The sequence below is a fragment of the Carcharodon carcharias genome, chromosome 4 (assembly GCF_017639515.1).
Source record: "Carcharodon carcharias isolate sCarCar2 chromosome 4, sCarCar2.pri, whole genome shotgun sequence".
Classification (NCBI taxonomy): Eukaryota; Metazoa; Chordata; class Chondrichthyes; order Lamniformes; family Lamnidae; genus Carcharodon; species Carcharodon carcharias.
The window spans coordinates 192285389-192311069 of NC_054470.1; the positions used below are offsets into that span (position 1 = coordinate 192285389).

Here is a 25681-nt window from a genome sequence, read left to right on the forward strand (position 1 = left end):
TGAAACATGTCAAAGTTGTGCTGTTCTCACATGAGGTTATGAACCTCTTGTCCATGGCATTGTCTGGCCAACCATTAATGGACAGTAGAGGTCATGGGCTGACTTTGAGGCAGAGGATGAATTCAAAACTAATCTGTCAACATTTCAGTTAGCAAGTGGCCTATCTATAGACTCAGTGGCAAGAGTGCAATGGCTGACACATCTTGAGGACACTTTTGCTTTGTTGTGACATAGCTAATTGGTATGTGATTCTCTCTCTGCAGATTTATGGGTGTCTGTGTTCATGAAGGCCAGTTACATGCTCTGACTGAGGTAAGTGTCATTGCTATTGGTACAAGGCTTTGAGTAGCAGGTGGATCATGTCCTCTCATAGGATCACATGAACAATCAACCCTTCCAGCCTGTTACATAGAATGGGAGTAGTTCATTTAGTTAGTTACACCATTCTATTAGATATTGGTTGATCTGTACATCTGTACATCCATTTACCTGCCTTGGATACAAATACCCCTCCCTCGCCAGCCCCCCTCCCCCCACCTCCAGTCTCTCCTTCCCCTTTCCCTCCCTCATCCTCTTTCCTTCTCTCCCACTCCTCTCTCTCCCACCCTCCCCACTCTCTCCTTACCCTTTCTCTCCCTCCCACTCTCTTTTCCCTCTCCCTTTCCCCCTAATCACTCTCTTCCGCATCTCTCCATTCACCCTCTCTCTTCCCCTTCCCTCTTTCTTCTCCCTCTCTGACTTCCCTTCTCTCTCCCTTCTCCTTTTCTCTTTTTCCCTTTCCCCCTCTCCTCTTCCCACCCCCCCTTTCCTCTCAAGTCCCCCTCTTCTCTTTCTTCACGCCTCTCTCCTCTCCCCTCTCCCCTCTCCCGTCCCCCTATCTCTGCCGCTCTCTTTACATTCCACTCTCTCCTCCTGCAGCCCTCCGTTCTCTCCACCCTACTTCTCTCCTTTCCCTGAGATGAGGGCTTGTCTATAACATTCTCAGCTTGTGGATAAGTCACCTCAGAAATATCTCACCAATTTCTTCACTGACTGAGTGTAGTGAGGCTGTCGAATTTGCTGCAAGGGTTAGTTTTTGAGGCAGAAACTATGTCAACATTCAAGATTAAACTGGCATGATGGATGAAGTGCGAGGGATTGAGGGGGATATGGGAATATAGCAGGTAAATGCAATTGGGACTGCATACTAGTGGAGGAGGGTAAGTGCCAACATGGACATGGTTGGGCCAAATGGCCTGTTTCAGTGTTGTAGGGTGGTGTGTGTTCCTACAGCTGCAAAGAAAACATATCAGGGTCTGAAAGGGAACAGGATGAGCTCAGACTCACTTGTTGAACAATTGTGTCCCTGCCTGAATATGTCAGGAGACCACAGAAATGCATAAAGTTACACAGAGTTACACAGGCCCCATTTTAAAAAAATTTACCAACACTACACCCCCAGACCCCCCCCACCTCAACACACACACACACACCCACACACACAACCTCCGTTCTTCTGTCCATCTTTGGGAGTTAAAATTTGCCCCACAGAATCTACAGCACAGAAGCAGGCCATTCATTCAGCCAACTGGGTCTATGCTGATATATTTGTTTCACAAATCTCCCACTCTTCATCTCACCTTATCAGGAATAAGCAGCGCTGGAAAGATACTTGCCTTCTAATCCTTTTTCCCTCTTTTTTGTAGCTTCCCCTTATGCTATTCGCCTCAACCATTCCTTGGTATATGGCGTTCCACATTCTAACCCCTCAGAGTAAAGAAGTTTCTCCTGAATTTTTCTCTGGATTTATTTGTGACTATCTATTTATGTCACCTCGTTCTGGTCTCCTCTACAAGCGGAAACGTCTTCTTTTTGTCTACCTTATCCAAACTTTTCATAATCTTGAAGACTATCGGGTCTTCTTTCGAGAGAAACGTCCCTCAGCCTATTCAGTCTTTATTGATAAGTTTATTCTTTACATTATGGTATTATTCTTGTAAATTTTTTTGCACTTTTTCCAGTGCCTTCTATAATCCTTATTATAATATGGGACTCTAGACCTAACTCCAAGCCTAGTATAACCAGGATTCTTTAACAGCTGAACATAACTTCTTGACCAGCATTTTGACAAGTTTAGCTTAACTTGTCTGTATACACTGGCAGGGAGGGCTGTTAGGCCGAAGGTTTTCAGTGGAATTGAGTGGACACAGAGCCAGCTCAGGCAGTCCTAGTCAAAATGCAGCTTAAAGACACTGGGTTGGATATAGAAGCAAAGGAACAAATGTTTACACGGACCTAAATTTAAGTACTTTGCATCTTATGTCTGTTTCATTCTCCTTTCTCGGTTCTAGTCTCACTAGTCTCTGTGTGAAAGAGCAAAAGAGAGAAGCCCTGAAAGTTTTTAATGGGTCAGTGTAGCGGGGGCTCTACTCTGTATCTAACCCTGTGCTGTATCCGTCCTGGGTATGTTTGATGGACAGTGTAGAGGGAGATTTACTCTGTATCTAACCCCATGTTGTACCTGACTGTGTAACTGAGACTGATTAAAATGCAATGTCTTCCATTCCCAATACAAATATGCCAAACATTGATGAACATGGAATCCACAGAAGAATTAATGAGGTGGGGCTGGGGAGTGGAGAATCGTGTGAAAAGCCAGCGATTCAGAAACCTGGCATAATTTCTTTAAAATCCAACTTGGTCCCTGAAAGTTTAAAGGTTATCTTCCCTCCATGTGGTGGGTTTGTTGTTTCACTGTGAGTGGGGTCAGAGCTATTTGTCAGGCTGGGACAAATAAAGCAAATTCCTGCTGGGTTCTCTGTTACTAGGCAACACATCCCCTGGCTCATCCCTTGTTGTAAGAATCACTCAGCACCTGTACGACGAATAAGGCATCAACCTGCATTCTCCTACCTTCATATTTGGCATTATTTGTGTGAATTTAGTGGTCTTGGCTTCATACGTCCTGCGGGTTCAGTGGAAGTATTTGAACCATGCCAAAGCCCACAGCATCACACTCCCCATCCATCCCCACATAGGCTACTGCCCATCCGCACCTCCTCCCCCCGCCCAGCAATTAGTGTCCACTCATCACTCACTGTCTCAATCTTCCCCTCTCTCTCCCATCACGAGCAACTGCACAAATGATTCACTCCCTCTCTCTTCAGGTATTAATCATGGCTCAGTGGGTGGTGTTCTGAATCAGAAGGTTGTAGGTTCAAGGATCTATTGTGTACGGAAATACCCCATTACTTCTATACCAGCTGGCTGTCCTGTTCAGCTATTTGTTTGACACATTTTTGTTTTGTAAAAAAATGCTGTTCTTTCTCTCCTTCTGTGGCACATGCTGTACTGTCTGTGGTAATTAACCCGTGAAGCTCCTTTATCAAGCTGTTATATTAGGGTGTCAACAGTGGCTCTGGCTCAGTTGTTAACACACTCAGTTCTGAGTCAGAAGACTTTGGATTCACTGGAACACAAAACATAGGTTTACACATCTGAGAGAGTGCTGCAATGCCAGAGGTGCTGTCTTTCAGATGAGATGCTAAAGTGAAGCCCTGTTTGCCCTCTCAGATGCATATAAAAGATCCCAGGGCACTATTTCAAAGTGCACAGGCCACAGCTTGCTCATGGTTCATCTTGTTTTCCTCCTGCACTCCTTCTCATTTTTAATCCTCTCCTTGATCTCTCCTGTAGTTCCCATATATCCCTGTTCACTTACCGCTTCTCCTCTTACCCCAGATTTTCTCTGGCTCTCTCAAACCCTGCTATTCTTGTGTTCTCTCACTCTGTTCCTCATGGTGCCTCTTATTCTGTGTTGCTGACTATATTTACTATTCCCCAGGCAGCAGATAAAAATAGTGACAGGAAGAAGAGCTTTGGATTTAATCAAGCAGTTTAAAAAGAAAATTGCTAATCTGCTAATAACGCTAAGTCTAATAAACACATGATCTTGGGTCCTAAGGATCTTCTATAAATACGTCACCCCTCAACTTTGCTTTGAATTTGGTCAGGAATCAAAGATAAATTGGAACTTTCACAGTTGGCAAGGAGGTTGGGCAATAGTAGCCCTGGGATATTTTACGTTTTTTAATCACCTATCCTGATATCTCCTTATGAGGCTTGCTGTTAAATCTTTGTCTGCCACTCCTGTGAAGCCCCATGGGATGTTTTGCTAGGTTAAAGGTTAAAGTTATATAATTGCAAGTTGTTGTAGTTATTGTCTATAGTATAAAATAGATTTGCACTGATAGATGGGGCCACTGGGGAGGTGCTGGATTTGTTTTTGGTAAAAAAAGTCTGGCAACTTTAGAGAGATGGCAAAGAATGTTAGTAAATCTTCTCTCTCCCAAGATTGCCTTTTCAGGATCTTGTTCTGGGAGTTGCTGGGACCTGTTACTGTTGGCTCCTTACTCGGTGAGTCATTCATGAAACCAGTTTCCATACAGGCCCAGTAAATCACTTGCATGTTTGTCAAGATTCCAGTTAAATGGGAAGTGTGCTTCTCCTGAACGCCCTGTTATGGAATTTTAGTCTGAGGATTTGCAGAGCAGCTACTCTTCACCAAGCAGTAATTTACCACCTTGGCAAGGCAGTGGTTTGATGATTAATGCCTCCTCTTCACCAATCAACCCCTATTTCCGCCTGTTCCCCTGTGTCACAGGTGAGGGTTATTCTCTTCCCGGAGGTTCTTGCTAGACACCATACAGTGATGGAAGGAGTTGGTCACCCCATCCAATCAAGCTCCCAGTCAAGTTGTATCCATTCCATTCTATCAACTTCTCCTCTCAACCCCCTATCAAACCTCACTATCCAATCCCAACCTCTCCTCTCAACCCCCTATCAAACCTCGCATCCAATCCCGATCCATTCTTCCAACCCCTTTCCCACCTCACTATCCAATTCCAATCCCTTTTCCCTTTCCCCTACATGCCTCACTGCCCAATCCCAACCTCTCCTTCCAGTCCCCAGTCCACCTTACTGTCAAATTCTGACCTACCTTAGTGTCTAATTCTGGCTCTTCCTCCCAGCTCCCTACCCAGTTTCTTATCATGCTGAACCCTCCTCCTGGCTACTAGCTGTTGAATCCTGATGCACCAACTTAGTCCATGAGAACATAAGAAATAGGAGTAGAAGTAGGCTATTCAGCCCATCGAGCTGCTCCACCATTCAATAAGATCATGACTAATTTAACTGTGGTCTTAAGTCTCCATTCCTGTCAGTCCCCCATAACCCTTGACTCACTTGTTGATCAAAAATCTTCCTAACTCAACCTTAAACATAGTCTATGACTCAGCTTTCACTGCTCTCTGTGGAAAAGAATTCCAAAGTCTAAACAAGTCTCTGAGAGAAGAAATTCCTCATCTCACCTTATATGGGAAACCCTTTTTTTAAAATTGTGTCTCCTAGTTCTAGATTCCACTAGGAAAGGAAACATTCTGTCAGCATCCATCCTATCAAGCACCCTTGGTTTCAATAGGATCAGTTCTCATTCTTCTAAACTCCAATGAGTATAGGCCCAACCTGCTCAATCTTTCCTCATAAGACAACCCCTTTATTTATTTCCCTTGAGTGTCTATCCAATCTCCTTTTGAATTCATTGAGATCTGTAAGATAATGAAAAGATTTGATAAGGTAGACATGGAAGAAATGTTTGCACTTGTGGGTGAATTCAAAACTATGGGTCACAAATATAAAAGAGTCACTAATAAATCTAATAAAGAGTTCAGGAGCACCTTCTCCACCCAGAGAGTGTAGAGAATACAGAACTCACTACCACATAGAGGAGCAAGTTTGCAAGGAAATTCCAGAGATGCAAAAACTATAGAGTAGTGATAATGAGGGATTTTGATTATCCTAATTTGGTCTTAGATAGTAATAAGGACAGTCTAAAGGACAGATAGGGGAATGAGTTTTTGAGAATGAGTTTGTGTTCATGAGAATGTTTAGCATGTTTCCAGTCCACTGAGGAGGGAGGTATTGCTGGATCTGGTTCTGGGGATTGTGGTGGGACAGTGGATTAAGTGTCAGTAGGGGAACATTTAGAGAACAGTGATCATCGTATCATAAGGTTTAGGTTAGCTATGGAAAAGGGCAAGGAGAAATTCAGTGTCAAATGACTGAACTATAGGAGGATCAATTTTAGTGGGTGAGAACAGATCTGGCCCAGGTAAATTGGAATGAAAAATTAATAGACAAAACTGGAAGCAAACAATGAGTTACCTTGAAAGAGGAGATGGTTCAGATACCACACTCTCACAAAGGAATACAATAAGGAAAGCAAGGCCACAGCTCCCTGGATGACAAAAGAGATAGAAAGTAAGATGAAGCAGAAAAAGATCGTATATCACAGATGTCAGGTTGATAATACAATTGAGAACCAGGTTGAATAAAGAAGATTCAGAGGGGAAGTGAGAAAGGAAATAAGATCAGCTAAGAAAGAGTATGAGAAGGGACTGTCAGCTAACATAAAAGGGAATCCAAAACCACATGAATAGAAAGAGAGTAAATAAGAGGAGAGGGACCGATTAGGGACCAAAATGGTGATCTGTGCATCTAGGCCGAGGGCATAGCTAAGCTATGATATGAAAGCTTTGCAACTTTCTTCACCAAAGAAGATGCTACCAAAATCATAGAGGGAAGAGAAGCTAGTTGAGACACTGGATGGGCTAAAAATCGATGAAGAGGGGGTATTAGAAAAGCTAACTATACTAAATGTTGATAAGGCAACAGGTCCCGATCGGATGCATCAAAGGATACTGAGGGAAGTAAGGGTGGAAATTGCAGTTGCACTGTTGCACTGGCTATAATCTTCCAGTGCTTTTTAGGACAAAAGGATGGTGTCAGGGGACTGGAGGATTGCAAACATTACATCCTTGATTGTCAAAGTGTGTAAAGATAAATCCAGCACCTGCAGGCAAGTCAGCTCGATCTCAGTGGTGGGAAATCTTTTCAAGATGATAATACAGGAAAAAAATTAAATCACGTGGTCCAAACATGGACAAAAGAGCTGAACTCCAGAGCTGAGGTGATAGTGATTGCCCTTGACATCAAGGCAGCATTTGGCTGAGTGTGGCATCAAAGAGCCCTAGCAAAACTGGAATCAATGAGAATTTGAGTCATACAAAAGAAGATGGTTTGATTGTTGAAGGTCAATCATCTCAGTCCTGGGACATGACTGCAGGAGTTCCTCAGGGTAGTGCCCTAGGCCCAACCATCTTCAACCATTTCATCAAAGAACTTCCCTTCATCATAAGGTCAGAAGTTGGGATGTTTGCCGATGGTTGCACAATGTTCAGCACCATTCATAACTTCTCAGACATTGAAGCAGTCCATGCCCATACACAGCAAGACCTGAACAATAACAAAAACAGAATTACCTGGAAAAACTCAGCAGGTCTGGCTCAACCTGAACAATATTCAGGCTTGGGCTAATGTGCCACCTAAGTGCCAGGTAATGAACATCTCCAACAAGAGAGAATCTAACTATCCACTCTTCATATTCAATAGCATTAGCATTGCTGAAACACCACTATCAACATGCTTTGGGGATACCATTGACCAGAAACCTAACTGGAGCCACATAAATACTGTAGCTACAAGAGCAGGTCAAAGGCTAGAAATTCTGAGGCAAGTAACTCACCCCCTGAGTCCCCATAGCCTGTGCACAAGGCACAGATTAGGAGTGTGATGGAATACTCTCCATTTGCCTGGATGAGTGCAGCTCCATCGACAAGAATGGATAGCGATTCAAGAAGATGGCTTACCACCACCTTCTCAAGGGCAGTTAGGGATGGGCAACAAATTCTGGCCTTGCCAGCAACACCCACATCCCATAAAATAATTTTAAAAACTTGGAAAAGTATGGAATAATTCAGGAAAGCCACGATGCTGTTGTTAAAGACAAATTGTGTTTAACTAACTTGATTGAGTTTTTTGATCAGGTAACAGAAAGTGCTGAAGAGGGTAATTGATGTGATGTACATGGACTTCCAAAGTACGTTTGATAATGTGCCACAAAATAGGATTGCCAACAAAACTGAAGCCCACAGAATAAAAGGGACAGTAGCTGCAGGGATACGAAACTAGCTGAGTGACAGAAAAAAGAGTAGCGGTGAATGGTTGTGCACAGAGGGGTTCTCCAGGGGTAGGTACTGATATTCTTGATATATATTAATGACCAAGACTTGTGTGTACAGGGCACAATTTCAAAATTTGCAGAAGACACAAAACTCGGAAGTATTGTGTACTGTGAGGAGGATAGGGATAGACTTCAAGTAAACAGAGATGGGCTGGTGGAATGGGCAGACACATGGCAGATAAAATTTAATACGGAGAAACATGCAATGATTCATTTTATTAGGAAGAATGAGGAGAGGCAATATAGAATAAAGGTTACAATTCTAAAGGGGGTGCAGGAGCCATGTACACAAATCATTGAAGTTGGCAGGGCAGGTTGAGAAAGTGGTTAAAAAGATATACAGGATCCTAGACTTCATAAACAGAGTACAAAGACAAGGAAGTTATGATGATCCTTTATAAAACACTGGCTCGACATCGACTTGAGTATTGTGTTCAATTCTGGTCACCACACTTTTGGAAGGATGCGAAGGCAATGTGAAGTGCAGAAAAGATTTCTGTGAATGGTTCCGGGATTGACAAACTTCATTCACATGGATAAATTGGAGAAGCTTGTGTTCTCCTTCAAGAAGAGAAGATTGATAATAGATAGAAGTGTTAAAACCATGAGGGGTCTAAACAGAGTAGATAGGGAGAAACTGTTACCTTTTATGGAAGAGTCGAGAACCAGGCGGCACCATTTTAGGGGGAATGGCAGATAAACCAATGGCAACATGACGAAAATCTTTTTCATGCCTTGAGTGGTCAGGATGTACTGCCTGAGAATATTGTGGAGGCAGACTCAATTGTGGCTTTCGAAAGGGAAGTGAATGAACACTGGAAGAGAAAAAAACTGCAAGGCCATGGGGAAAAGCAGGAGAAGCAGGAAAAGCAAGGTCTTGCAGCGAGCCGCACTGACACAATGGACTGAATAGATTCCTTCAGTGCTGTATCCATTCTATAATTCTACATGGAGTGGTTGAGGTGAATAGTGTGGATGTGTTTCAGGGAAAGCTAGATAAACACATGTGGTAGAAAGGAATAGAAAGATATACTGATAGGGTGATAGGATAGAGACGAAGCAGACTGGATGGAGGCTTGTATGGAGTATAAACACTGGCGTAGACTAATCAGAGTTAAGGGTTTGTTTCTGTAGTGTAGAATCGATATAACACAGATGAGTTTACTTCTTCATAGGCAGCCAAATGAACTGATTAGAGGCTAACTCAAGCATGTATATTACAAATATATGGATTATAATATGGATATTCTTTCTATCCAGTATATGATGTATATTTTCAGAGACAGACACAGAGATTCATATGAGTTGTCCAGTACCAGACTGGAGTGAATCAGTCCCTTTTATTTACTGCACATATACAGCAACTGACACTGAGACACACAGAAGCTGTACAATATCAGATGTGCATGAATTGCTTACTTTTAGGAGGTATTACATGTATAGGACCTGACACTGAGACATACTTGGGATGTACAGTACCAGATGGGAGTGAATCATTCCTTTTTGCCCAATTTATACTATGTATCTACAGGAATTGATACTTAGCAACATATGAGACATACAATACCAAATGGAGTTTGTCATCCCCCCAACCCCCCCCCAATCCAATTCACTCTATTTTCCAATTAAATTTGCATTTGCAGGAGCTGACATTGTCTTACATTGTAAGGATAAATTGCATTGCAAGTCCCAGGTAAATATGTGAGAAGATTTCAAACACCGATTCTTAGATGAACAATATCCATTAATTGGGGCTTTTCTTTGTTCTTTCCTTCAGTACATCAATGGAGGGAGCCTTGAGCAGGTACTGGGCAGCAATGAGCATCTGTCTTGGTTGGTCCGGATCAAGCTGGCACTGGACATTGCAAAGGGCCTATGCTACCTGCACTCCAAGGGGATCTTCCACCGGGACTTGACATCCAAGGTACAGAATTCAGAGGGAAATTGAAGCACAGTTAATAAGAAGATTATGGATCAGGATTGTTCAGCTCACCTTAGCTCATCCATCCAGAATAACCCTGCCTTCCCTCAATCCTCCATCGAATTGATTGGTAAATGTATTCCAGAGAAAGTCTTCATAGTGGTGGGAGGGACGGTGATCACAGGACACGGATCTAAAATAATTGGCAAACAGGAGGTGGATGGGCTGAAGAAGGGCAGGTGCGTTCTCCCCAGTTTTCCTGGCCAATATTTATCCCTCCACTAATATCACTAAAAGGGAGTAACTAGTCATTTATTTCATTGTTGTTTGTGGGAGCTTACTGCACAAGTTCACTGCTGAGTTCTCTACAACAGTGACTGAAGTTCAAAAGCACTCTGGGAAAACAGAGGTCATGAAAAATGCAAGATTTGCAAGTTCTTTTTTTTCTTTAACCTGAATATAGCAACTGCTTTTGAACTACAGAAATTTAATGTAAATGCACAGGCACCAGGAACAAGCTCCTGGACTCCAAATGAGAGGGGAGGTATAAGAAAAGCAAAGTCATTTTGTTAATTGTAAGAACTCTTCTCAGGCTTCTCATGGAGCTTTAAAGGTGAGGAATTTCCTTACACATGGAAACATCTCACATGGGTACAAACTTCAGCAGTTATTGTAAAAGTACCTGGAACAGCAACAACACAGACCAATTCTTGTCGTCTCGGGAGAACTTTAGTTCTTTCTGGAATACAAGCAGAAGATATTTAACCAGGCAGGGAGTAGAGTGAACACATAGCAAGCATGGTACTGCAATGGTTATGTTACAGGACTTACAATCTTCGTAGTACTGAGTTCCAAAAGCAGTTTGATCATTTGAATTCAGTTTAAATTAAAATAAAACATAGCTGTAAGTGTGTTGAACATTGTGAAAACCCAACCACTTCATCAACATCCTTTAGTGAAGGAAACCTGCTATCCTTACTCAGTCTAGCACAATTGTGACTCCAATCTCACAAGAAATAAGAGCAGGAGTAGACCACATGGCCTGTCGAACCTGCTCCACCATTCAATACGATCATGGCTGATCTTGGGCTTCAACTCCACTTTCCCACCCACTCCCCTTTAGCTATTCTTTAGCTATTCTCTTCATTTTTATCTTCATACTTATAAAAGCTCTTATGATCTGTTTTTATATTACAGGATAGTTTACTCTCATATTCTACTTTTTTTTCTTTTTATCAACTTTTTGGTTTCCCTTTGCACTCCCAATCCTCAGACTTGTTACTATTTTTTTGAAATATTGTAAACCTGTTCTTTTAATCTAATACCATCCTTAACTTCCTGAGTGAGCCACAAACTGATCCTTTTTTGCTAAGTTTTTGTTTTTCAATGGAAAGTACTTTTGTTGGATATTTTGAATTGTTTCCATGAATGTTTCCCATTGTTCATTTACAGTCATACGTTTTAGTCTATCTACCCAATTTACCTTAACCAGTTCTGCGCTCCTATTTAATTGGCATTGTTTAAGTTTGAGATTTTTGTATGTGACGGGATTGTGCCACTTTCAAATTTAACCTGGAACTCAGTGGTATTATGGTCACTATTTCCCAGAGGATCTTTTACTATGACATAACTAATTAACCCTGCTTTATTACACAATACTAGATCTAAGATAGCTTCACCCCGAGTTGGTTACACAATGAGTTGCTCAAAGAAACTGTAACAAAAACATTCTACAAACTCATATTCTAGATCACTCTTGCCAATTTGATTGTCCCAGCATGGGTAACTCTTTACTGCCATCTAGCAAGCCACTGATTTGCGTGGAATCAAAGTGATCAAAGAAGAAAGAAATTAAGGAAATTAGGAATGAGCAATAAATGTCAATCCTGCCAGCAATACCCACATTGCCAGAGTTATCTTTGTGTTGAGGATATTTAGGAGTTATCTAATCAAGTTTTTTTTTTAATGATGGAAGGATTAATTGTTAATTATTAATTAGACATGGGCCAGGATTTCCCAGTCGGGGGGCGGGGCCCGCTCGCCGATGTGTAAAATGATGCAGGATGGCATCAGGCGGAACTCCCGATGTCACCCCGCCTCATTTCAATTGTCAGGCTGGTGGGGGCTCAGGCAAATCAGCTGTGCACCCACCGACCTGTCAGTGAGTCTGCTGAAGCTGTGTACAGGCAAATGGGGAGCATTCAATCACACACCTGATTTGTGCCTTGTAGGTGGTGGAAAGGCATTGTGAAGTCAGGAGAGGAGTTACTTGCGGAATTCCCAGTCTCGGACCTTCTCTTGTAGCCACAGGATTTATATGGTTGGTCCAGTTCAGTTTCTGTCCAACAGTGACCCCCAGGATTGTGGGGGATTTAGCAATGGTAATGCCATTGAATTTCAAGGGGACATCGTTAGATTCCCTCTTGTTGGAGATGGTCATTGCCTGGCACTTGTGTGGCATGAATGCTACTTCTCACTTATCAGCCCAAGGCTGAATGTTGTCCAGATTTTGCTGCATATAGGCAGGGACTGTTTCAGTGTCTGAGGAGCTGTGAATGGTACTGAACATTGTGCAATCATCAGCAAACATACCTACTTCAGACCTTATGATGGAGGGAACGTCAGTGATGAAGCAGCTGTAAATGGTTGGGCCTAGGACACTACCTTGAGGAACCCCTGCAGCAATGTCCTGAGGCTGAGATGATTGACCTCCAACCTCAACCATTTTCCTTTGTGCTTGGTATGACTGCAACCAGTAAAGATTTATCCTCCAATTCCTATTGACTTCAATTTTACTAGGGTTTCTAGATGTCACACTCAGTCAAATACTGTCCTGATGTCAAGGCCAATTATTCTGGCCTCACACCTGAAATTCAGCTCTTTGTCCATGTTTGGACCAAGGCTGTAATGAGATCTAGAACCAAGTGACTCTGGCAGAATCCAAACTGAACACCAGTGAGCAGGTTATTGCTGTTTAAGTGCCCCTTGATAGCACTGTCAACGACACCTTCCACCACTTGGCTGATGATTGAGAGTAAAGTGATGGGATGCTACTTGTCCAGATTGGATTTTTCTTGCTCTTTGTGGACAGGATATACCTGGATCATTTTCCATATTGGCTAGGGATGCAGCTAGTTCTGGAGCGCATGTCTTCACTGCTACAGCTGGGAGGCTGTTGGAGCCCATAGCCTTTGCTATGTCCAATGCGCTCAGTCATTTCCTGATATCACGTGGAGTAAATTGAATGGCATGAAGACTGGTATCTGTGATGGGGATATCAGGAGGAGACCTCAGGAGGAGGCCAAACACTTCTGGCTGGAGATGGTTGAAAATGCTTTAGCTTTGTCTTTTGGACTGGTGTGCTGGACTCCCCCATCATTGAGGATGGGGATATTTGTGCAGCCTCCTCCACTTGTTGTTGTTTAATTGCCCACTGCCATTCACACCTGGATGTGGCAGGACTCAGATCCTTGGCTGTGGGAATGGTTGGGAGTTCTCGGATTTTGAGCCAGTGATGATGATGAATGCCAGTATATTCCCAAGTCAAGATGATGTGGGATTTGGAGGGTCAGTCACAGATTGTCCCATGCACATGATGCGCTTGTCTTTCTAGGTGGTGGAAGATGAGCTGGTCATGGCATCGAATACCAAGCCTGCAGTTATTTGTATTTTCCCCAGTTTACACTTTGTGATGATGGTTGGGAGCGGAAGAGGTTTCAGAAAACCAGCTGCAAACCCGATGCCAAAGACAGCTGTTGCTCAATGAACAATTTGGTGCTTCTTTTCCAAGGTGTATTTCAATTAGACTAGCCAATGTACAATAACATCTCAAGTTCCATCTGAAACCCAGAGAACCTGTCCCTCCAGTAAAGTGAGTGTTGTGAATTCAGTTCTTATGGAATATTGCTCGTTTTCCTTTCAGAATTGCTTGGTGAAACGTGAGGGGAAGTCCTACACGGCTGTGGTGGGAGACTTTGGCCTTTCAGAAAAGATCCCAAACTATAGGTGAGTGAAAATAAAAGGTAAGAAAGAACTTTTGTTTTATTCTTTCACAGGACATGGGTGTCGCTGGCTGGGCCAGCATTTTTATTGTCAATCTCTAATTGACCTTGAGAAGGTGGTGGTGGGCTGCCGTCTTGAACTGCTGCAGTCCATGTAGTGTAGGTACACCCACAGTGCTATTTGGGAGGGAGTTCCAGGATTTTGATCCAGTAACAGTGAGGAACAACAATAAAGTTCCAAGTCAGGATGGTGAGTGACTTGGAAGGGAACTTGCAGGCGGTGGTGTTGCCATGCATCTGCTGTCCTTGTCCTTCTAAGTGGTGGAGTCGTGGGTTTGGAAGGTGCTATCGAAGGTGCTGCAATGCATCTCGGAGATGATACACACTGCTGCCACTGTGTGTTGGTGATGGGCGGAGTGGATGTTGGAGGTGGTTGATGGGGTGCCAATCAAGCAGGCTGCTTTGTCCTGGATGGTGTTGAGCTTCTGTTGTGGGAACTGCATTCATCCAGGCGAGTGGACAGTATTCCATCACACTCCTCACTTGTGCCTTGTAGATGATGGACAGGCTATAGGGAGTCGGGAGATGAGATACTCGCCGCAGAATTCCCAGCCTCTGATCTGCTCTTGTAGCCACAGTATTTGTATGGCTGGTCCAATTCAGTTTCTGGTCAATAGTAACCTCCAGGATGTTGATAGTGGGGGATTCAGCACTGGTAATGCCATTGAATGTCAAGGAAAGATGGTTGAATTCTCCCTTTTTGGAGATGGTTGTTGCCTGGTACTTGTGTGGCGCGAATGTTACTTGCCAATTATCAGCCCAAGCCTGAATGTTGTCCATGTCTTGCTGCATATGGGCAGAGACTTCTTCAGTATCTGAGAAGTCGTGAATGGTGCTGAACATTGTGCAGCCATCAGTGAACATACCCACTTCTGACCTTATGATGGAGCAAAGGTCATTGATAAAGCAGCTGAAGATGGTTGTGCTTAGGACACTACCCTGAGGAACTCCTGCAGTGATGTCCTGGGACTGAGATGATTGACCTCCAACAACCACAACCATCTTCCTCTATGCTAGGTATGACTCCAACCAGTGGAGAATTCTCTCCTTGATTCCCATTGACTCCAGTTTTGCTAGCACTCCTTAATGCCACACTCAGTCAAATGCTGCCTTGAAGTCAAGGACAATCACTCTCACCTCTAACAAAAACAGAAAATGCTGGGAAAACTCAGCAGGCCTAGCAGCATCTTTGGAGAGACAGAGTTAACATTTTGAGTCCGTATGACCCTTCTCACCTCTATTCTTGAGTTAATCTCTTTTGTCCATGTTTGAACTAAGGCTATAATGAGGTCAGGAGCTGAGTGGCACTGGCAGAACCCAAACTGAGCGTCAGGTTATTGCTGAGTAAGTGTTTCTTGATAGCACTGTCGACGACCCTTCCATCACTTTGCTGATGATTGAGAGTAGGCTATTATGGTAGTAATTGACCGGGTTGCATTTGTCCTGCCTTTTCTAGACAGGACATACCTGTGCAATCTTGTAGATTTGTGAGGACGAGGTCAAGTAGGCACTTTGCTTTTGTTGGTTATCTCACCGCCTGCTGCAGATCCAGTCTCGCAGCCGTGTCATTTTGGACTCCGCCAGATCGGTCAGTAGTGGCTCTACTGAGCACTCTTGGTGATGGACGCTGAAGTCCCCGACTCAGAGTACATTCTGTGCCCCAGCCACTCTCAGTGCTTCATCCAAATGGTGTTCAACGTGGAGGAGTATTGATTTTTCAGATGAGGGAGGGCAGTAGGTGGTAATCAGCAGGAGGTTTCCTTGCCCATATTTGACCTGATGCCATGAGACTTCATGGGGCCCAGAGTCAATGTTGAGAACTCCCAGGGAAACTCCCTCCCACAATACCAATGTTCTGCCACCTCTGGTGATGGTGGTGTTTGGGACATTATCAGTAAGGTATGACTTGGTGAGTATGGTTATGTCAAACTGTTGATGGACTAGCCTGTGGGACAGCTCTCCCAATTCTGGCACAAGTCACTAGATGTTAGGGAGTAGGACTTTGTAGGTCGACAAGGCTGGGCCATTGTCGTTTCCAGTGCCCAGGTCGATGCCAGGTGATCCTTCTGGTTTTGTTCCTTTTTGTAGGCTCAGTTTGATACAACTGAGTGACTTGCTAGGCCATTTCAGAGGGCAGTCAAGAGTCAACCACATTGCTATGGGTCTGGAATCACTTATAGGCCAGACCAGGTAAGGATGGCAGAGTTCCTTCCTAAAAGGCATTAGTGAACCAGGTGGGTTTTTACAACAATTGACAACGATTTCATGGTCATTATTACCGAGACTAGCTTTTTAATTCCAGATTTTTTTTATTAACTGAATTTAAATTCTACCAGCTGCCACCCAGACCATTAGCCTGAACCTCTGGATTACTAGTCTGGTGACATTACTACTACACCACCACCACCTCAGTACTGCACTGCGAGTGTCTGCCTAGATTTGGCACTCAAGTCTGTGGAGGGGAGTTTGAATCTGACTTTGAAGTGAAAGTGCCATCTACTGAAACATACCTGATCCTGATTAACTGACTTGTAACAAAGATATGGAGGCACAGGAGAATGTAGTATAAGTGTCTAGCATATATAGGGTTAATGTGGGACTGAGTACAATACCGCCAACACAGTGATGTAATAAGGCACGTGACCGAGTCCCAGAATCAGTCCAGAGATGGACAGGGATCAGTAAAGACCTAGGACAGAGTTAGCTCCTAGCTTGTACCCTTTACTGTAAATAGCTCTAGTTGTTAATAAAGACTTACAGTTAATCTACAGAAGACTATGGAGACTTCTTTAAGACATACCGTTCAGTAACCAACATCCTTCCAACAGAGAAGACACAAAAGAGATTTACAAGGATGATATCAGAACTGAAAAATATAAATATCCAGAAAGGCAGAACAAGCTGGGGCTCTTCTCTCTATCTTTAAATGATGAAAGGGTTTGATAATGTAGATGTAGAGAAGATATTTCTACTTGCAGGGGAGTATAAGACAGTGACTACTAAATCCAATAGGTTAATTTAGGAGAAATTTCTTTACCCAAAAAGGGTTTAGAATGTGGAAATTGCTACTAAACTTATCTCACATTCTTTCCTCATGTTGTGTAATATGAGGAAATCAACTGTTGCCTGTAATACTAAATGGGTACAACTGAAAATTCATACAGAATGTTCAGTGCTTCATTGTAAAAGCTGTTCTTTGATCCTCAGAAAGAGACATAGTATACAGCCTTAATGTTCAATACAATGTTAATTCTTTACCGACTTAGAGTTAGAAGACTTCCCACATCGAGAGACACATGAAGCAGACAAAGCACATGTTTACATAGCTTTTTTTTCCCTGAAACAAGTCACTAGCCTGAAGCTATAGCTTCAAGCATGGCTGACCAGGAATGACAAACATATCTTCAGTGGCCAGTAAATCCTGGAGTGGGACTCAAACCCAGAGCCTCGGGCTCGGAGGCAGGGACACTACCCACTGTACCACAAGACCTCCCTCTTTATCCACACCACAGATATATTCATTTCATTCTTTAGCAATTTCAATCACACTATAAGCCAAATATCCTCCTGCATTTACTGAGGTTACAGCCATCTTAAAAAAAACAGTAACTAAAATACCTTTAAGTCTAAAAACATGTGTTAAAAGATAAAAACTACACTATTTACTTAAAGCTGAACAGAGCCTCATAAGTTAAGCCATATGAAAACACAGTTCTGCCTCTGTTTTACAAGTTGATAAAAGTGTATTAATTTTTAACAGAGCCACTTACATAGATGTGTAATGAAACACTAATGCAATATAAGTCTGAGACCAGTAGCTACTCAAACAATTTGCAGCCAGTTATACCCAATCTATACTGCTTGGCTGACACCCAGAGACTGTGGGTTAGACTGTAGAACTCGCATACCACAATTGCATCTATGGGGGAAGCTCGTAAACAAATGAGGGAGGAAGAAATAGAAAGATATGCTGATAGGGTAAGATGAAGTAAGGCAGGAAAGGGCTTGTGTGGATTCTATGTGGTCGTTACAGACAGGTTGTTCCTCCTGTGTAAACTAGACAACTTCTCTCCAGCTGCAGGACACCCTGACCTCATGTTCTGGTTTTCATTAGGAAAAGGAAGGCCGAAAAGACACATGATCCAAATGTCTAAAAATGCTGATGAGAATGAAAGTAGAGGCCAGGTCTTGAGTACAAACTGAGTGTGCAGTGAAGCATTCAAAGCAGATTATTTTGCACATGATAGATGGGGAATGAAGGAGGCCAATTGGCCCATCGAAACTCACCCATCCAACTATACCTAAAGGAGAATATCTGGTCATTATCACATTGCTGTTTGTGGGATCTTGCTGTGCACAAATTGACTTCCTTGTTTCCTACAATACTACAGTGTCTATACTTCAAAAAGTACTTAATTGCCTGTGAAGTTCTTGGGGATATCCTGAGGACATGGAGTGTTATATAAATGTGAATTTTTATACTTGGAGTGATTGAAGCAGTTGATATCTGTTTTGGGTGTCAGCTGGTTAGGAGCGAGGATGGAGTTCACAAATAAAGATGATCAAATGCTGTCATGACAAGGACAGAAACCAGTCAAGGATGGGTGGTCATCTCTCCTCCTCTTCTTCCCCCACTCCTCATTCCCCTCCCCGTCTCCTCTCCCCTTCCCTCTCTCCCCCCCATCCCTTCTCTCCCCTTCCACCCCCCCCACTCCTTTCCCCCTTCTCTACTCTCATCTCCCACTCCTCTCTCTCCTCCTTATTCCTCTATCCTCCTGCCTGTCCCCACCCCACTCACCTGTACTCGCTTTAATCTCTCCTCCTAACTCCTCTCGCCCTTCTCCTCCCACTTCTTTCCAGTCCCCCTCTCCTTCCCCACCTCTCTCCTCTTCCCCTCGCTCATCTATTAGTCTCCTTATTGTTGAAGAAATGCAGTTAGTTGTTCTAGCATTGTGTGTGGTTTATAGACGATTTGATTACACCAGCGGGCCTCTCAGTTGCAGAAACAGAAGATGGCTTCAACAATGAAGGCAAGGCAGCGTGAATGCAACATTGAATCTTAATGACAATTGAACTGCTCTTTGGGCAGTTTTAGCTGCCATTTAATAAGCAAAGATTGTGCTGCCCTTCTTCTGACAGTTTATTGTTCTGTTTAAAATGCTCTGAAAATTGATCTGAAAATTTGAAAAGCCATTCCAGAAATAGTTGAATTAAGCCACAAATTCAACATGGAACTGAAAGCCACTGAAAGAGGGGGGCCTGAATGAGCTCAGTATGATGCTGTTCCAACTGAGGCTAATGTTGCAGAGACACAGGCCCTGATATATAACGGACAACCAATGAGGGCCCAGGGTAGCCTGGTAGTGAATGAAGAACACGCAAAGCCAGGACATGGAGACCCTGCCAATCTTAACCACAGGGCTTTCTTTGAACCATTTTGGGCAGACTCATTTGGCAACCAGACAAATTGATGGGCTGCTGCAGGTCACCCTTGGGACAATCTCCAGCAACTGGAAGGGGAAGAGGGAGAGAGAGAGAGATCAAGGTTTGGCTTTGTGGGGTGGAGGGGGGGGAAGAGGCCATTATGGGAATGAGGAAGTGAGTGATTGGGGCTGGGGGAGAAAGGTCATCGTGGGAGGCAGCGAGAGATCAGGACTTGGGGAGAAAGATCATATTGGGAGAGAGCAAGAGATTGGCCTTTGATAACGAGGGACGTGGTGAAGAAGATTTTCTTTTTATTCATTCAAGGGATGTGGGCTTTGCTGGCTGGGCCAGCATTTGTTGTCCATCCCTAACTGCTCCTGAGAAGGTGGTGGTGAGTTGCCTTCTTGAACTGCTGCAGTCCCTGTGGCCATGTAGATGGCCTTGGTCAAGAGGGCGGGTTGGGGGTTGCAAACTGAAGGCTTCTTTGCGGGATCAAGGAGGGGGGAAGCACTCCTGCTGTTTGTAACCCACAAGGAGCGCTGTAAAAGACACTTACGTCTTGAGCCAGGTGCTCCTGCCTCCTTTTTGCTGCCGGGTTTCCTGATCCCCAGGAAATCCACGAGGCAATTGCTAAATTTAAATCAGGCTCCCAATTGCTCTGTGGGATCCCACTTTAAATTAGTCAATGAAGTGTGCCACCTCACGGTAGCAGGATATTTGGCTGCTATGAAACCCGCCACTGTGAAAATGGCACGGGCACGTCAGCACTGGCTCGGGGTTGCATTCTTTGTTTTTGCATTTTCAACTGTCTCCTGCCCATTGTGCAGGGGTGTGAGAAGGGTGGTGGTGGGGGGGTTAATATCAAGGCAAGATCTTTGCAAAGCGTACCATAGGGTGGATGTTGATGAGAGCTGACCTTTTCAAACAGTTGATGGTGCTGAGAGATAATGCTTCCTAACAGCTGCCTGCACAATAGGTGTCTTTATAGATAACTCCCGGAGTGGTTCCAATCACCTAAGGGAATTAGAGAGGAATTTTCCAAAATTTTTCTTCCCTTATCAGTCCTTGGTTTTTCTGTCTGAAAGGTGCCGAAAAAGTCCTTCCAAACGGCTGAAATATTGCTGAAAACAGAAACATTTTTTATTTATTCGTTCATGGGATGTGGGCATCGCTGGCTAGGCCAGTATTTATTGCCCATCTCTAGGTTGTTACTGAGAAGCTCAGTCTATATCAAAGGCATTAACAATAGTAGGTCTTTGCAAATCGATGTGATGCAGCTGGTGTTGCCGACAGATGCTGTCTCCATACAACAGATGCTGATGATGGACAATCTTTATAAGGCTGCTGAAGCCTCACCGTCCTCCACCTTCCTTCCTCTGTAGTTGTTGCTAGGAGATGGCCTCTCCACAATGTTCCAAGAGGCAGATGTGCCAACTGTTGACTCAATGTAAAGGATATTTTAGAACTGGATTATGGTTGAAGGGAAAGGATCAATTTTACCTGGTGTCCTATCTAAGTTGTATTAATCTTCATCTTATCCTGACTAGAATTTAGTTGGTTTTCAATTTGTGCTCTTTACTTGCTCATCCCCAATGTGCCTCTTCATTTTCTCCTTCAACAGAAAATATTTTGAGGCTTAAAACTAATATTTTTTACCTTCTGCTGTTAGAAGGTCATTAAGACCTTGGTAAACGTTTATTCTGTTTCCCATTGAATGCTCCTGTTTGACATTTGCTCAATCGGAATTTTACTCTCATCAGCTCATTCTCAACTCTGGTTGACCCTGACACCTAGTTAGAATCAGACAGATTTACCATGGATCCTAGTACAGACCAAATCTATTAGCCTAGTTTGCATTTCCTATCAGGTTATTGGAATTTACAAAAACATGGTATTGAATTTTATGGCACAGAGACAGGTCATTCAGCCCAACTGGTGTCTGCCACTGTTAATGTTCCTTACAAACCTTTCCCATCCTACTTTATCTAACTCTATCAGCAAAAATCTTCATCGCTTTTCTCACTCGTGTTTACCCAGCTTCCCCCTTAAATACATCTATGCTCTTCGCCTCAACTCGTCCATATGGTGTTAAACTTCACTTTCTAACCATTCTCTGAGTAAAGAAGTTTTTTTTCCTGAATTCCTTATTGGATTTATTAGTGATTATCTTATACTTATTAGCCCTAGTTTTGGACTCCCCTCATAATCAGAAATATCTTCATTATGCTTACCCTATCAAATCCATTCATAATTTTAAAGACCTTTATCAGGTCACTCCTCAGCTTTCTCTTCTTTAGAGAAAAGAATCCAAATCTCTTACTCTTTCCTGATGCTTATAACCGCTCAGTTCTGGTATCATCCTTGTAAATCTTTTTTGCACCTTCTCCATATCCTTTGTAGCTCCCTTTTAAAATGGAGATGCCCAAACTCTTAGGGTCATAGAATTATACAGCACAGAAACAGGCCCTTTGGCCCATCGTGTCCATGCCATCCATCAAGCACCTATCTATTCTAATCCCATTTTCTAGCACTTGGCCCGTAGCCCTGTATGCTATGGCATTTCAAGTGCTCATCTAAATACTACTTAAATGTTGAGAGGTTGAATAGCTTGAGGGGCTGAATAGCCTCCTGTTCCTATTTGAGTTGAAAGTCAACCACATTGCTGTGGGTCTGGAGTCACATGTAGGCCAGACCAGGTAAGGGTGGCAGATTTCCTTCCCTAACCAGGCATTAGTGAAGCAGCTGGGTTTTTACACCAATTGATGATGGTTGTCATGGTCATCATTACTGATGGCTAGCTTTCAACTCCAGATTTTATTAATTGAATTTAAATTCCAGCTGCTGTGGCGGGATTGAATCAGTGTCCCCAGAGCCGGCACACAAAAGACCACTTCCAGGGGAATCCAGAACTAGAGGACCATAAATATATGATAGTCACTAATAAATGCAATAAGGAATTCAGGAGAAACTTCTTTACCCAGAGAGTGGCCGGAAAGTGGAATTTAGTGACACAGGAAGTGGTTGAGGTGAATAATATTAATACGTTTAAGGGGAAGCTTGATAAACACTTGAGAGACAAACAAATGGAAGGATGTGCTAAAAACAAAAAAACTGCGGATGCTGGAAATCCAAAACAAAAACAGAATTACCTGGAAAAACTCAGCAGGTCTGGCAGCATCGGCGGAGAAGAAAAGAGTTGACGTTTCGAGTCCTCATGACCCTTCGACAGAACATGTGCTGATGGGGTGAGATGAGGAATGATTGGAGGAGGTTCATATGGAGCGTTAACAACAGCATGGGTTTGCTGGGCTGAATGACCTGTTTCTGTGCTGTAACTTTGATGTAAAATCTTGTCTCTGAAAAGAAATAGACCTCATGGCAACATTCCAGAATGAAAAAGTGCAGTATTTCTTGTAGGATGTTAGACACATGAACTGTGCTATGAGACAGGCACTTTATCTGCTGGAAGGGAAAGTTACCACTCCTCCTTCCATTTATTTACTGACAGACTCAAACATGATAGCTGTCTTCTGCCTTGCAAAATAAAATGATAATGGACCTCAGAGCATCTGTTTTTGTGCTCCAACTCTTGCAAGGTGCAGTCTGTACAGAGACACAAGACTTGAGATACCAGGACTACAGATTAAAGAAGCCTGAGGAGATTTTAATAGAAACATTTTAAAATAATGCAGAATTTAGATGCTATGAATAAAGACTGCTTCCTCTGGTTTAGGAGTCAGTGACAAGGGATCATCAATTTAAAATTATCACTAAGTGAGGGGATGGATTAGGAGAAATGTATTAACATGGAGAGTTGTTGAAGCATGGTATGATTTGCCACTGGGAGTGTTTGAGGTAGACTTCATTTCATCTTTTAAGGGAAATATGGATAAATGTTTGAAGCAGAGGAAGAAAAAGAAGTGAGCAAAGGGAACAGTAGGTTTAGTTAGGGGAGATGGTGGTGTCGTGCTAATTAAATAGCGATCCAGAGACCCAGGCTAATGCTCTGAGGACATAGGTTCAAATCGTACCACAGCAGCTGGTGGAATTTAAATTAATTAATAAAGGAAAATGATCTGGAATTGAAAGCTAGTATCAGTAATAGTGATTATGAAGCTATCATTGATTGTTGGAAAAACCCATCTGATTCACTAATGTCCTTTAGGGAAGGAAATCTGCCATTCTCATGTGGTCTGGTCTACATGTGACTCTAGATCCACTGTAATGTGGTTGACTGTTAACTACTCTCTGAAATGGCTAGCAAGCCATTCAGTTCAAGGGCTATTAGAGCTGGGCAACAAATGCTGGCCTTGCTAGTGACGTCCATATCCCATGAATGAATAAATTAAAAAATAAATAAAATTCTGGATTGTCCAGCAAAGAACCCACAGATACAATGGGATAAGTGGCCTCCTTTTGTGTAGTAAACATATGTGGTTCCATGATACACAAGATTTTCTGCTTGTTGCAGTGGATATTTTCCCAGCACCTTGAAATCTTTCCATTCCTATGATGCAGCGTGGAAAAGATTTATTTAGGTTGCTGTGATATTCTGACTTTAGAGTATAAATTTAGCTCCGTTGGCATCACTCTGACCTCTGAGTCCCCAGGTTATGAAATATAAGAAATTGGAACAAGAGTAGAACATTTGGCCCCTCGAGCCTCCTCTGCCATTCATTAATATCATGGCTGATCTGTTTGTGTTTCAAGTTCCACATTCCCATTTACCCCCGATAACCTTTGATTCCGTTGCCTAACAAGAATCTATCTACCTCTGCCTTAGAAATATTCCATGACCCCTACTTCTATCGTCTTCTGAGGCAGAGAGTTCCAAAATCGCACAACCCTCGGAGAGAAAACATTTCTTCTCCTCTTTGTCCTAAAAGGGCGACCCCTAATTTTAAAACAGTGCCACCCACCAGAGGAAACACCGTTTCCACGTCCACCTTATCAAGACCATTCAGGATCATATGTACTTCAATCAAATCCCTCTCTCTTCTAAACTCTAGTGGAAACAAGCCCAGTCTGCCTAACCTTTCCTCATAAGACAACCCGCTTATTCCAGGTATCAATCTGGTAAACCTCTTCTGAACCGCCTCCAACACATTTACATGAATTTAAGCCCATCTCCAGGACCTGAGCCTATAATCCAGGCTGGCATTTCAGTGCAAAGCTAAGGTAGTTGGAGGTGCTGTCATTCAGGTGAAATGTTAAACTGAGGCCCTGTCTACTGAATAAGGTGAATATTAAAGATCCCACTGCAATATTTGAAGAAAAGCAGAAACAGTCTCTAGTGTCTTAGCCGACATTTCTCCCTCAAATGAAAAGAAATCAACTGGATATCCTCTTCAGTTGCTGATAACAAGATTTTGCTGTGCACAATTGGCTGTTCTACAAAATAAGACTTCACCTCAAAATCAATAATGAATTGTATCAGGGTGTCCTGAGGGTTCCATAAATGTCAGCTCTTCTTCACTTATGGTCAGTAATTATTCTAGGATCGCTGTCCAGCTCATTAATTGCAAGTTGTTGCATTCGCTTGGTAGCGATTTAGTTGCTGAGCACCTGTCGTATTTTGATTCATGCAACCAACCTTTTTTTATGCCAATTAATATCAGTCTGGGATTTAAATCCTGCTTTACATGTATTTGTGACATAATTTATGATGGGTCAGAGTATTAAGGGGCATGGAGCTAAGGGGGGAAGAAATGGAGTTGAAGCACAGATCAGCTATGACTTAATTGATTAGGGGGAGGGATTGAATGGCCTGTTCCTACACTCCAATGCATTTGCCTTGGACCTAATTAAGTCTTTTGAGCATTAGGGCTTTGAACATAATGTTGTGTATCGTGAGGATTCCCATGATTAATACATTTCGCTTGGTAGTACAGAATTTTAATATTGCTGGGAAGAGAGGCTTGTTTTTGTTTCATTAATTCATTCATGGGTTGTGGCTAGGCTGCCATTTATCACCCATTCCTAATTGCACATGAGAAGGTGGTGGTGAGCCGCTTTCTTGAACTGCTGCAGTCCATGTGGTGTGGGTATACCCACACTGCTGTTGGAAAGGGAGTTCCACGAGCTTGACCCAGCGCTAGTGAAGAAATGGTGATACAATTCCATGTCAGAATGGTGTGATTTTGAGGGGCACTTGCA

The 25681-nt window shown here is 43.0% G+C and overlaps 1 protein-coding gene across 2 annotated transcripts in view; it reads left to right on the plus strand.

Moving 5' to 3' along the window:
* LOC121277189 (dual specificity testis-specific protein kinase 1-like) overlaps positions 1 to 25681 on the plus strand; it is a 264934-nt gene that overhangs the window by 83873 nt on the left and 155380 nt on the right. For both annotated transcript variants that reach the window (XM_041186332.1, XM_041186333.1), the window contains exons 3-5: positions 264 to 312; positions 9897 to 10043; positions 13963 to 14045. In XM_041186332.1, coding sequence (XP_041042266.1) covers positions 264 to 312; positions 9897 to 10043; positions 13963 to 14045 — 279 coding nt within the window. The remainder of the gene's footprint in view (positions 1 to 263; positions 313 to 9896; positions 10044 to 13962; positions 14046 to 25681) is intronic.